The sequence below is a fragment of the Motacilla alba genome, chromosome Z (genome assembly GCF_015832195.1).
Source record: "Motacilla alba alba isolate MOTALB_02 chromosome Z, Motacilla_alba_V1.0_pri, whole genome shotgun sequence".
Classification (NCBI taxonomy): domain Eukaryota; kingdom Metazoa; phylum Chordata; class Aves; order Passeriformes; family Motacillidae; genus Motacilla; species Motacilla alba.
Genome location: NC_052046.1, coordinates 45937169 through 45950216, shown reverse-complemented (window position 1 = coordinate 45950216; position 13048 = coordinate 45937169). Strand labels below are relative to the sequence as shown.

The 13048-nt window shown below is 39.4% G+C and overlaps 1 protein-coding gene across 1 annotated transcript in view; it reads right to left on the bottom strand.

Moving 5' to 3' along the window:
- SPTLC1 (serine palmitoyltransferase long chain base subunit 1) overlaps nucleotides 1-1143 on the bottom strand; it is a 35322-nt gene extending 34179 nt beyond the window's left edge. The window contains exon 1 of the mRNA XM_038124616.1: nucleotides 1017-1143. Within this exon, the coding sequence (XP_037980544.1) occupies nucleotides 1017-1079 (63 nt within the window). The 5' untranslated portion in view covers nucleotides 1080-1143. The remainder of the gene's footprint in view (nucleotides 1-1016) is intronic.
- Between the last annotated feature and the right edge of the window lie 11905 nt (nucleotides 1144-13048).

Here is a 13048-nt window from a genome sequence, read left to right as displayed (position 1 = left end):
GGCAGCACAGCGAGTTTGAAGTAGATGTGGAGTTATTGGACACCTAGTATTAATGATGAGTTTAGTTATTCCATTTCAGAAAGGCTCCTGTCTATTATTTTTAAAAGACTAAAAGTGCACACAAATGAGCACACTCCTTCTTCAAGTCAGGGGAATTGCTCCCACACATCAGCATTTTTGGTAGTATCTCACCTGCCAACAAAGCAGAACTTACCATATATCCAGAAACTAAAGTAAATTGGACGCAAGCTTTTAAAACCAGTAAAGAGTCCTATGGCATATCAAACTGCAAATAACAAATGTTACCTATTGCAGAGTACTTTTCTGTTTACTAAATATATTAAGAATAGAAACACAACATGTACCACACGATATCTAAAGAACACACAGTATGCTCCCATTGAGGTCTCTGCACTTTTCAGTGCCTGCAATTATCCTGGATTCAGTGCACTAGAACGTGCTACCTGTTTCATTACCTAAGCACTTCTATATTTGGACTGCAAATCTTGCATACATTCTTTAAAAGTTACCACCCTTCGCCAAAGGAAGGGACACAAAACCACCGCCTATCATCAGGACATCCTTTTTCACATCACGAAACAAAGCCTGGGTACAAAAACGCACAGCTGATGTTTTCCAGGAGGGAACTCAAGCCCAAACATTTAAACGCCGTTTCTTCCTCTGCAAACGACATTTTTAATTTACAAACCTTGACCCCAGTAAAATCCTGTGAACCTTAAGGCTTAATGCTTTGCTACACGCCCTAAATGTCGTTTTATAAACCTGGCTAAACAAGACGTCCGTGTATATTTTCTATACGGAGCCGCGGCGCACTCACACATACGATTCAGCGAGTGCAGCCCGACCCCGCAGCACCGACCCACACCCAGCTCCCGATTCACCCCCAGCACCGCCCACCACCGCCGTTCCCGGGACAGCTCCGCCGACACCTCTCTGCTCCCTGCGCTCCAAGCCACCCTCAGGCCGCCCCGCTCGGGGCGCCTGCCCAGCCGCACCTCGTAGAAGGCCTGAACCATCTCCACCAGCACCCACTGCTGCCCCACGCTCGCCGCCGCCATGGCCGCGCCGCCGCTTCCGCCTCTCCGCCCACGCGCGCCAGGGCGGGCCCGGCGCGGCACAGAGCTCCCCCTTGCGGCCGGCGCTGCCCCGGCTGCCTTCAGGGGAGCGGCGCCTCTTGTCTCCGTGCGCGGCCTTCCCATGGGCATCCCGCGCCGCCGTAGCTCCGACCTGCCGTGTCCTGTGGCGAGCTTGGTCAGGGAGCGAGGCTAGACTGGAAAAATCAGAGAATCACTGACTCTCACAATCGGTCCGATTGGAAGGGGCCACAGCCGGTCATCTGGTCCAATCTCCCTGTTCAAGCTGGGCCATCCCAGAGCAAATGGCCTGGGGTTGTGTCCGGACAGTTCTTGGATCTCTCCAATAAGGGAAACTCCACAACTTCTTTGTGCAACCTGTTCCAGTGTGCAGTCACCTGCACAGTAAAGTTTTCGTGTTCAGGTGGAATTTCCTGTGCTTCAGTTTCCACCCATTGCCTCTTGTCCTATTGCTCAGCACCTCTGAGTACAGCCTGACTTCATTCTCTTGCTGTCACCCTCTTTAAAAACTTACATACATAGATGCAGCCTTCAGTGTTGACTAAATGAAATTAGCTACAAACTGGACTTGCCTAAGAAGATAAACATGGATGTATTAATACGTACTTCCTCACCACATTTCAAACCTGGTTCCATTTGTTGGACTTGCTGGAGTTAGCTTGGTGTTGCTTCCTCCACACACACAAGGTTCCTCAGCCCCATGCTGCCCTAGGTGGAATGGGGCAAGGGGCAGATCCTGTGCTTTTGTGTCTCACCCACAAATATTACGCTTGACATCTCCGTGTCTGTAACTGGTGAATTCATTGCCAGAAGGAACAATTGCTCAGACACTTGGCTAATGAAAGGAGCAGCAAAAGTAAAATCTGAGTATAGTGGAAATAATGGGCAAGTTCAAATAAGAGCAGAAATTACTACATTAAAAGTCTTGCCAAAGTGAGTGGCCATAAAAGCCAAAGACTGTTGGGGAGAGATAAATACCATGAAGAAAAAGAGTAGTGTTGAACTCTCCCCACAGATGCACCTGGGTGTGGGGAGATGAGTAAGTCACTGTGCGTAGCTGTGCAGGACCTGAGCAAATGGCTAAAAGTCAGTGGAGAAGAGGGACAACTGGAAAGAAGACAGCTTGGGAAGTGAGGTAGTTAAAGGCAATGTTTGAGAATGGTTTCTGTGGAGCTACACAACTGTGGAGTGTTTCTGATGGTCGTCTTGGACAACACAATGGAAGCACACCCCTTGGGTTTTCAATCACTAGTCTTCACCGTGGCTGGGTGAGAGAAACCTGGGGCAACAGTTGATTAAACAATTGATAGCAAAAACCTTGTGGCTGTTGCTAACTACAGACAAACAGTAGCTTACAATTTTACAGTAGTGGATAGTTAAAATCAGTGAACTTCACTTTCACACTACTTGAAATGCACAGTAGTTAATCTCCCTGAGTTTTGGAACTTAATGTTATACTTGTCTAATTCCAATCTCTGCACAATAAAGAGAAATATATGGTTTGAGGCTATCTGAAAAGTCAAGAGAGACAATAAATATGTCTGTTGGCTTTTAGCTGCATGAAGACTCTTGTCTTCACTGTTAAGTACTTCTGTGGCCCTTGTGTCATGCTGGAGTCTTGGACTGTTGGGAGATGGCTGCTACTACCAGCTTCAAAAAATGTGTCTGGTATGCAGTCCCAAATTACCCCCAGAAGAGTGGAACACATGAGTGTTCTTGGTGGGCAGCAGATTGAGTCACATCTCTGCTCTCATCAGATTCTGACTTTCAATATTTGACATATATGTGTACCATTGGGAGACTAAGAAATTGATTTTTTGAAACACTGGATGAATTATTTCCAGCATGAAATGCAGTGAAGTTAATAATATACTAGCCAGTAATTCTTCTGGCAGTGGATTCGGAGTTCCTGGTCTGTATTATCATAGTTCTGGGTCTCTCATAATAATGAGCCTATCCCTATTGCTCAGCAGTTTCATTGTTTCAACACAGGCCACTGCTGCTAATGACTTAAGGCTGCTTTACTTTTGACTGTAATAAAGCGAGTGAGGTAAAGGGATAGGTCCTTCACAATGGTAATTTATGACTAGAAAGAAAGGGAAGAGGAAAAATACCTCTGAAATTAAAGACCTGATGAAAGCTATTGAGATAGTGCCCTATAAGAATTCATGGTCTGTATGTTTCAAATTCTGTATTCACCCCATATTCTCCATTTACAGTATTTCTAATTATAATTTGCACAGTATTTCTAATTTCTAAACCACTCTTATTCTGGATCTTCCTCACCAACACTCATTTCTCACATGCTGCTTTGAATCCCCAGCTCAGCTCCCCTGGGTCAACATTGGAATTCCAGCTATCTGCTGTAGTTCTCTGGTCACTCCAGAAATAAAAAAATAGGACTTAGTATGGCTAAGAATTTTATTTTTTTCCTATCGCAGATGTAGCCACTGCCGGTTATTTTTCTGTCCCCTTTGCTCTAATAGTTCTTCCTCTGGCTTTTCCATTTTTGCTTTGTCAAGTGTGAGATAAACAGTAAGAGCTTCTATTGACCTGGTATCAACAGAGAAGGGGAGAATGGCATTGGGAAGTGGCACTTTAGTGTGAAGGGATGGTGGTACTTGCTGCCATCTTAGTTGTATTTCTGTGTTGGAGGTATGTGTATGGTGGGCAGAGAAAGGTGGGAACTGGTGCAAAAAGTTCCTGAGGGTCATTTACTTCTCCCCTGCATTCCCCAACCACACACACAGAAGCGGGATGATGCTGTTGGAGATTAAGGACATAAGGGAGTGTTTGCTGCTATTCTCACACATTCTAGGTGATGAAAGCTTAGTTTAGATTATTGTGGGTTTAGTGTGCCTAGTTGTAACATGTTGGCTTTGTGACTATCCTGAAAAAAATATTAAAAAAAAATAAAGTGTTGGGAAAGCAATCCCAAAATGTCAAGGGGAATAGCAGGATAATACTAGTTAGTCTTTTTAAGTCTTTGAAACTTGATGCTCCACTGAGATGATGCTGGCAGCAAGCACAGAAAACTTTCAAAGTCAGTTGAAAGCTGTCTGTTAAGCCAGAAATTGTGTCCCAACTCATAATAGGAAGCCCAAAGATGTTGCAAGAGTACTGTGCAAGTACCAAGAAGAACTGGAATATCAGGTTCTGTCATTTACCCAATATGTGGAGGAGCAATTGTGCACAAGGTAAGCAGAGCACAGGATAAACTTTGCATTATCTGAATCTGTGCACCATTGCATCTCGGAAATGTGTTTAATCCAAGTTCTATAGTGAATTAGCTCTGAATTAATTATTAAATTAAAAAGCAGAAACCTGTCTCAGGTCTGCATGGGAAACATCTGGAGATCTCAATCTTTGACACAAGATTTGTGAAAGAATAAGAGCACCAATTGGTCAAAGCACTAGTGCATTCTAGCTGTTCTTAAATCAAGAAGAAGTTGTTCTTCTTGAACAACTGTAGTGACTAAGTGGCGTAAAGTGGAACTGCTGTAATGTTTACCTGGCATACCATAAGGACCAAATTTAACCTCAACTGTTTGGACTTTGGGACTGGAACCAGAATCTTCCTTTTAAAGTATTTTCAGCCAAAGATGGACCTTTGCAATGAAAAGCTCACTTGTCAGAGAGACAGATACAGGCATAGCAGTCTGCGTCCTGTCTACACCTCTTCTCAATGCTTGTTCCCCATGTGGGCTTGGCAGCCCTGGACTAAGCATTGAAATTTCCAGTACATGGTTGAATTAACCATCCTAAAATGGAATTGACACCAGGTAGGCCTAGTTCTGTGATAACTAAAGAAAACTTGTGTTAGGAACTTGTAAGAGCTGTGGGGACCATTGACAGGACATACACTATTTAAATGAGATTGTTTGCCTTGCAGAGAACCAGTTACCATGTGTGGTGTTGCAGTATTTCTGTTATAGAGTTAGGTTTTTTATCCTGTGTGGTTAGATCTCACATATCTCTCATTCAAAACTTCAGACATATTCAGATTGGTTATTTGCAGCCCAGAACTTCCACCTGAGTTGGTTGTCCCTGCTGCAGAACGCACTAGATGTGTGACTCATTTGTTTCTCTCTCTCACCTCAATATGCAACTGAACTGCTGTCCACCCTCTACTTCAAAACCTTAGTCCAAACAGCACATTTTTTATTCCAAATTGTGTCAGTCTAAATCTCTTTTATTTTAGAAACATAAGCATTGTATTAGTAGAACATTTCAAATTTGTGTTCTCTTCTTCTTGTCCCACTTTTTGCTTATACTGAATTGACTAATTGCTGTTTCTCTTAGCATATTTGAATTAGAAACATAGCAGACATTATGAGCAGACTTGGACTCAAAATCATTTTGATGGAGTTAAAACAGGTTGACCATAATGAAGTCAAGATCACCACAGCAAGAGTAATTCAGGCAAAATAAATAATGCAGCATGTTTTGAAATGCTGTCATCTCATCACATACAAAATGTCCAAACTGACTAGATTCAATATGCAGAGTGATAAGTAATAATATCATGTCTCTGCATGAGACTGGGTTTTTCTAGGCAAAAGAGTGGTATAGTGGACTAATTAGATATTAATTTTGGGTAACATATACGACATGCACTGTAGGCAAGGTAGAGCTTGAGACCTGCAAGATGAGAAATAAAACAATTGCCATAAATTCTAACTGTCAGTAAGGTGTCCAACAGCCGCTCATGAGATTTGGCTCCAAAGGTTCATATTCTACATATCTTTTAGCTGTTGCCATGCAGGCCTCCTGTCGTAAGAATGAAACTGGAAGAGAAGCAAAGGGATATCAATCCTGCGTCAACTGCATTTATTTACCTGAAGAATTGGACTCCAACCTCATACAAAGTGTCTTAGAAATTCTTTTGTCTTCATTGTTTTCCATACTTACTGTTTTGATGTAGAAATTTCAAAGGAGTTTTTCATCTGCTGATGCTCTGACTAGGTAAAGGCCATGCGCTAATGAAACCCAAATAGACCTTCAGCCTCTGTGTGTTTACATGAAGGTCACACTGGTTTGTACAAACCCCTCCGCTTTCACAGGACTTCTATCCACTTGTTGTCTTGTATAAAAGTGGGGTCTCTAATGACTTCTTCTGCAACAACAAACAGTGGAACCATTACTTGAAGGTTTTTATGAGGCATAGAGTCTGTAATCTCTGTACTGGGAAACATGAAAATGTGTTGCATACAGTCTTCACATAGTTGCAGCTAGATGCCTCAGAGAAGGATACACTAAAAATAAGGTGAGATGAAGTGAGAATTTAGTTTTTGTTGTCAGATACAGGTATCTTTTGAAGCAAGATAATTATTTTTTTCAAAAATGCTGCAGTGTGTATTGTAGATTTCATTTGCCTGCAAATAATAGGAAGATGAATAGTCGACTGCACAATCATAATATTATAGGTAGTGGCTACATCCTACTACAGTTACAAGAGAACTTACAGAGTCTGTGAAAGGTGGTATCCATATCAGAGACAAGCTCTTTCCTGTACTGGACTGTGATTGTAAGTGTTCCCCAAAATCAGGTTTTGAGTGTGGTTCAGATATAGCAAATCTCAATGGGAACCGTGTGTGGACTTAAAGCTGAATTTTTAAGATTAAAGTGGTGATTTTGTCCTCTTGATACACAGAAATGCAACCTGTCTTCCAGAACCAGTCTTAGTGAATTGGTTTGGCTCAGGAACCACAGACATGCATGTTAAATTCATTCAGTAAGCTGATCATATTTAAACATAAATAACAGATTTAGCCTTCTTATTCTGCCACAGTTAGTTGGCAGCAAATCTTTGTGATGAAAACTAGAAAAAGAACTATTGAACTTCTTGAGGCCTACAATATTGCAGAACTCAGATCAAAACCAGGATGAAATTGTGCTCTGTGCAGTGATTATTTTTGTCAGCCTTGGGAAAAAACAGAAAGATGGCAGATAGTTGCAGATTTTGCTGAAAGCAAAATCAGCTTTTGATCACACCTTCATTGTGGCTCACATGGCTCAGTATCTGGTTGCTTCTTACATCCATGTAATACTGTGAGGCATTGAAGCATTTTGGAATCCCATTCTCTCTTAATCACCTCAGTCTAAATGTTTGTTTCAAGCAAACTGTAAATCTTCAAAAACACTTTTCAGGAGCTTTGAGAGTAGATAAAGTGGTCTATGATAACACAATCTTTTTCTTCATAATGACTGGGTTTCACCACTGAGGTAGGCAGAATAACGTGCTCTCAGTAACACCATTGTGCTGACTAAAGCAAACATTGATTATTAATGCATTCCCTGACACCTTCTACAGATGGTGGGACTTTTTGTCTTTGTGTCTTCTTCAGTTCAGCTCCTTTGCTGTTTAGGTGGCTCTGTATTTTAATGGTAAAATTGCTGTCTGCAGTGTGTCTTACTAGCATACTTGATTTTAGAAATAACAGCATTCAGGTGATGTCATCAGAGTAGACAGAAGTTTGAAAAGTCATGGAAACTTCAACTTTTTAATGCACAGTGTTCACCACGGAGTTTGCTTCCCTGAAGGTACATATGTAAAAATGCCTGTGGAAGAGGCAACTAAATTTCATCCAGAAAAATACAAAGTACTCCTTTGCCAGATCATCATTCTTGCCAATATACTGAAGCACAGAAAAGCACTGTATTGTTTGCAGATCCATGTAATGCATACCAGAGCACTGGTTGAAATTCTTTGTGGTTATAGGTAAAACGTCTGTGTCTGTGTTGGCAGAGTTAGTCTAGTCTGACAGGCAACACCTTGCACATATTTGTTATTCAGAGAGTTGCCACATCAACAAATGCGGACCAGATGTGGCTAAAAAGATTTTTTAATTGATAGACCAATGCCCTTTCAAGCACTGAAATTCTTACCTGGCTTTTAAATCATATGATTTTACCTCAGCAAGGCCTGAGTAAAAGCACAGTTCTGCATTCAACTGCTGTTTCGTAGTGAATTAGTGGAATATAATCTCTGTTCTCCATAGTCACCCCAGGTATTTCACAAAACAAAGTCATTGTAAGCAGTTAATATCTAAAAGATAAAATAAACTGGAGAAAAATATAATGTTGGGGAATAAAGTGACTGAGAACCCCTCCAAAGACTTTCCAAACATAGAGTAATTGTTGAAATATAGCTTTCAGAGACACCTGAACAGGGTATTGCAACAACAATGAAGTCCTTGTTAATGGGTGAATGTTGGTGCCCTTATAAGACAGAATCTTATCTTTCTGACACCTTCTGAAAACCTAAGTCTGCTGAAATCAAAGAAGAATATCTTGTTTTTTGAAGCTTTTCAGAATTTCAAAGTGCATCACAAAACAGTGGGTTTACAGCTTCACTTCTGTGAAGAAGATATTTGGAAAACAGTTTGCTGTATGCAATTATTTATGCCAGTGGCTGAAGCTAGTAAAGAGTTTCAAGTGAAAAAATTGTCACAACATAGCTTGTACTCCATCTGAATATTCTCCTAATTATTCCTGAATTACCCCAACAGATTTTTTCCCCCTTCTCTTGAAGAAAATGGCTTCAATTTTGTTGTTCTAATGATAGGATATTTTTAATATAAATTCCCATTTATACCATTGTTTCACTTTAAAATTCACATTAAAAATAGGACTGCTGATGTCTTAGAATAGCGTTCTGAGAAATGCAGTGGCCTGGAGCTCACCTAGCTTGTGCCTTTTTGGCTTTGGAAGCAAGCAAGCTGATTTTCAGTTGCTAATTCTTCTTTGCAAATTTTATTTCTATACTCTGAGTGTTTATTTTAAAAGACAACAGTAGCCTTAATTAATATGTAAGATGAAAAAACAGCTTATAATCAGTTGGTCTTTGCTTAAACATAGTAAATGGAGCAACTCCAGATATAATGATTGATTTTTCCAGAAGACAGGAAAGGACAAACATGTTCACTCTCAGGGCAGTTCACAAGTAGAAAAGAATGTGAAATGGGAGCTTACTTTCTTCAGCTGTAACAGAGATCACCGACTGATCCAAATGCAAATAGTTGATCCTTCGGGGGAGGCAAAAAATTTGGAGAAAAGTCTAGTAAATTATTTACCCTTGAAAAAGATACTTTTTGCTAAATTTCCATACAAAGAAGCTGATCAACTCTACCAGCTCTGTGAATTGCTATCAAAACCAGGAAGTAATCACTTTCTGTCTTCCTAGACTTGCCACATTTTTCCAATTATACAACATTTACATTTCATCAAAGCCAGAAAACAATTGGTAACATTTAGAGGTACTTCTAAGCAAATCTTATTTCCTTCTGTACCTGGTAGGTAAAAAGTCTTGGCATGATTCATTGGAATGTGTTTGTAGTTATGTAGAAAGAAAAGAAAGCCACTTGTTAAATTCTGTGTCATTTAAGTAGTGCCTGAAGATTCTGTGTTGTTTTGTGAGGCTGTAACATTACCCGTGTTTCTTTCTGCTCTAAGCACTGCTGGTGAAAGAAGAATAACACATTGTTTAATTGTCAATAGTCTTATCATGAAATGGGTGGCTTTTGCAATAGGAGCTTTTACAGTCATTTCATATTTCAAGGCTTTTTGTATATGGATCTCATCAGGAAGTGAATGAGACAATAAGTATTTGGAATTGTGGCACCAGCATTCCCAGACACATTTCTTTATTCCATATGGAGAAAAAAATGCTAAAAAACATTTGCAAAATTACAGTACATTCTCCATGTGATTTTTCTGTTAAATATTTTAACCAAAATTGGACATATGTGGCTAGCTACAGAAACAAGGCTTGCCACTGCCCCCTTTCCCTGTCCTTAACCACACATATGTTTAAGGGTTTGAAAGAATAAGCAGGGTCTGAAAAAATGTAATTTTTGGGTAGATCCTGAGATCTCACCAACAAAGCAATTCTTGATGAGTGCTGTAGACTTCTATAACCTCACTGAAGTAGCTCTAGCAGCTAGCAGTTGCTCTAGTAGCCGGTTGTCTGCAATCACTGACTCAGGAGGATTACTCTTGCTCTTACTATCTTAGAAGAGCCATAATGTCCTGGTATCCAAAGTGGCAAACTTATGCTTACTTTAGTAGTGCACACTTGGAAATTTAGCTGTTCTCAAAAATGCAAGATTAAATAAAAGACATAAAATCCAAACTTTTCAATTTTTTGTACTTGCTTTCTGATTTGGATCCCTCATCTGCCAAAATCAGAATGTGAGGATGGGGATCATCCTCAAATTCAAAATTCAGATTCTGTGTTAGAGATGAAATATACCAACCAAGGAATCCCAGGGTAGAAGACTGACTCATTATTTTTGTGGCAAATTGGAAAAGTTACCTAAGAATAATCCTCCTCCTTTTTTGTTTGTTTTAAAGCATAAAGTGAGAACTGAATTGAGATTTACAGAATTTTGGTATTTTCTCCTGATCCTTCAGTCTTACATTTACATAAACATGGAAGCAACGCATTTTGCCTATTCCCAGACCTTTGTGGAAATGACTAAAGTAAAAACATTATGTTGCTCAGCAGATGAAAACAGTTCATGCCATTTTGCAACTAGCCTTTTTTACAAATGCTAAATGTTGAGCACAAGGGGACATCTGCTGCCAGCAAGAGGAAGTGCACTGAAGGCATTTGAATATTGACTTCATGCAACAATGTTGAAGGAAAGTAAAAGTTACAGATTTCAGCAACCATTGCAACTAAATTATTTTTAAAGTATATGGAACTTGGGTGGGATTGGTTAGCAGACTTGATCCAGTATCTAGAAAATACATCAATGGATAAAAGGCAAGAGCTATACTAATATACTTCTTGAAAATCTGCTTAATATGTAAAGTGTGTCAGAGCAATTGTCAGGGGAATTTTAGATTGGGGCACAGTGATATTTCATTGGAAAAAAAAAAGTACAATTTAATCTTGATATCGTGTCTATTTTCAGTTGTGTAATTTTAATGAAACACTGTTATGTTAGTTTTCCATTAGGAAAATCTGTTCCACACATTAGACAGCTGCTGAAGCTTCTTTCAAACATACATTTCTCTGTTCTTGTGGTGTTTTATTCTTTAGGAGGCTAATAAAAGGCATTTCTGATCACTAAGAGTATTTCTATTAATTTGGGGCATTTAGCCAAGAAATATGTCTTTACAATGCACTGTAAAGACAAAAGTGAAATATTAAATACAGTTTTGCTGCTCATATCTGTCATAAGGATTTTTCAAATAACTTTTGACTTCCGAGTGTAGCACATTGTCAGTGTGTTCACTATAAACAACTATTAACACTATCTTATGTGCTTTGTTGATGAAAATATTGTATTGCTGCTGAAGCTCAACTACCTAGGGCAATTTCAGAAAAGGCAAATCAAAATAATCATGGGGATCAGAAAAAATTGTGAAAAACATACCAGAGCTCTGAACTATATGGACTGGCTCTGCTTAAAGAAATCCAACAAAACAAAAACCAACAAAAAAACCAACCAAACTTACAAAAAACCCACAAAACACAAGGGAATGTAGGAAAAGGCTCAGAATAACATGCATCCCCTATTTTCTAGACTGCATCTATGATTTAGTGTATTAATTACAGAAAAAAATGCATACACCACAAATTTAGGCTACCATACAGACTGTACATAGATCTTAGCCTTAATAGTGCTCAGAAATTTAACATTTCCCTGCTTGGTGCCTTGCACCAAGTCCATAGGTATTTGTGTCTCTGGTTTCCACCTGAAACTCTAGCTATTGGAGCTTTTTCTCTGGCCCTGACACTGCTGTGAATGGGGTAAGACCATCTCTCACCCACAAGGTAATACTGAAGTTGCACCTAGAAGACCCTTGAGGTGTGCTGTGTCACCCACCAAGGGAACATTGCTGACTCAGTTTGTCAGGATGAGTCTGAACAAATTTCTATTTTTTGGACTAAATCTCACATAAGATAATTTTTCACCTGGGCCACAAAAAACCCACCACAACAATAAAAGCAAACCACCTTGAAAGCAGAACTCTTTACAGTACATTTCCTCCCTGGGGGAAGGATGAAAGTACAAACAACACATGGTTGATGTTAGCCATGCTGTTTTAAGCCCTAGCAGAAGCTCTGACAACATGGGAATAGGTGCTGAGTGAAAATGCACAAGCAGTAGAACAGTGGCCTTTAGGTAATTTCTGAGGGGGATTGCAAGTGCTGAAATGCAAAGACACAGTGATGTTGCAGAAAACATTTTTGCTAGGATTATAGGGAAATAGACTGTTGAAGGGGGAGCTTAACATGTGGTGAATAATCCATTACATGGTTTTTATTATTCAAGTTACAGCAGTTGTCCCTCAAACATTTATTAGCTGTTTAATGCACTTAAATGTAATATAAATCTAAGGTTTTTCTTGGTTTTCATTGCTGGGCTTTTTGAGGGAGGACTTCGTGAGTTTTTGCAGGAACAGAAGAGGCTGGATATTTTTGCTTTTAGCATTATTGATCTATGTTCAAGTCAATGGATTAGTAAATAACTTAGCTGGTGAGGAAAAGATTGCAGTTGAAAAATTTCATTTTTAATATTGAATGGACACCAAAAGGAAAACTAAAATATAATTCTGGGCCCTGTTTTGGGGCATTAGACAGAGACAGTTTTCCATTCTTATGAAACATGCTTTATATTTTCTTATAAGTCAGTAAACTTGCAAGTCCTAAAGCAATGAATATCCCTCAAAAGATTACCATTTTATTGCTCAAACTGCCAATTGTATTATGCTGTTGAGCAATTTTTTTATCAGTGTTCAAAAACAAAAAGCAACTTTTATGGAAAGTTTATGGAAAAAATTATGGAAAAATATCAAGCCAGAAAGATTTAAATTTTGACACTATTTCATTGGAAAAAAATATAATTCCTATATATGATATACTGTCCTAGATTCTTCCTGTGGCTAGTTGCTTCTTCCTGATCATCCTGCTGTGAAGA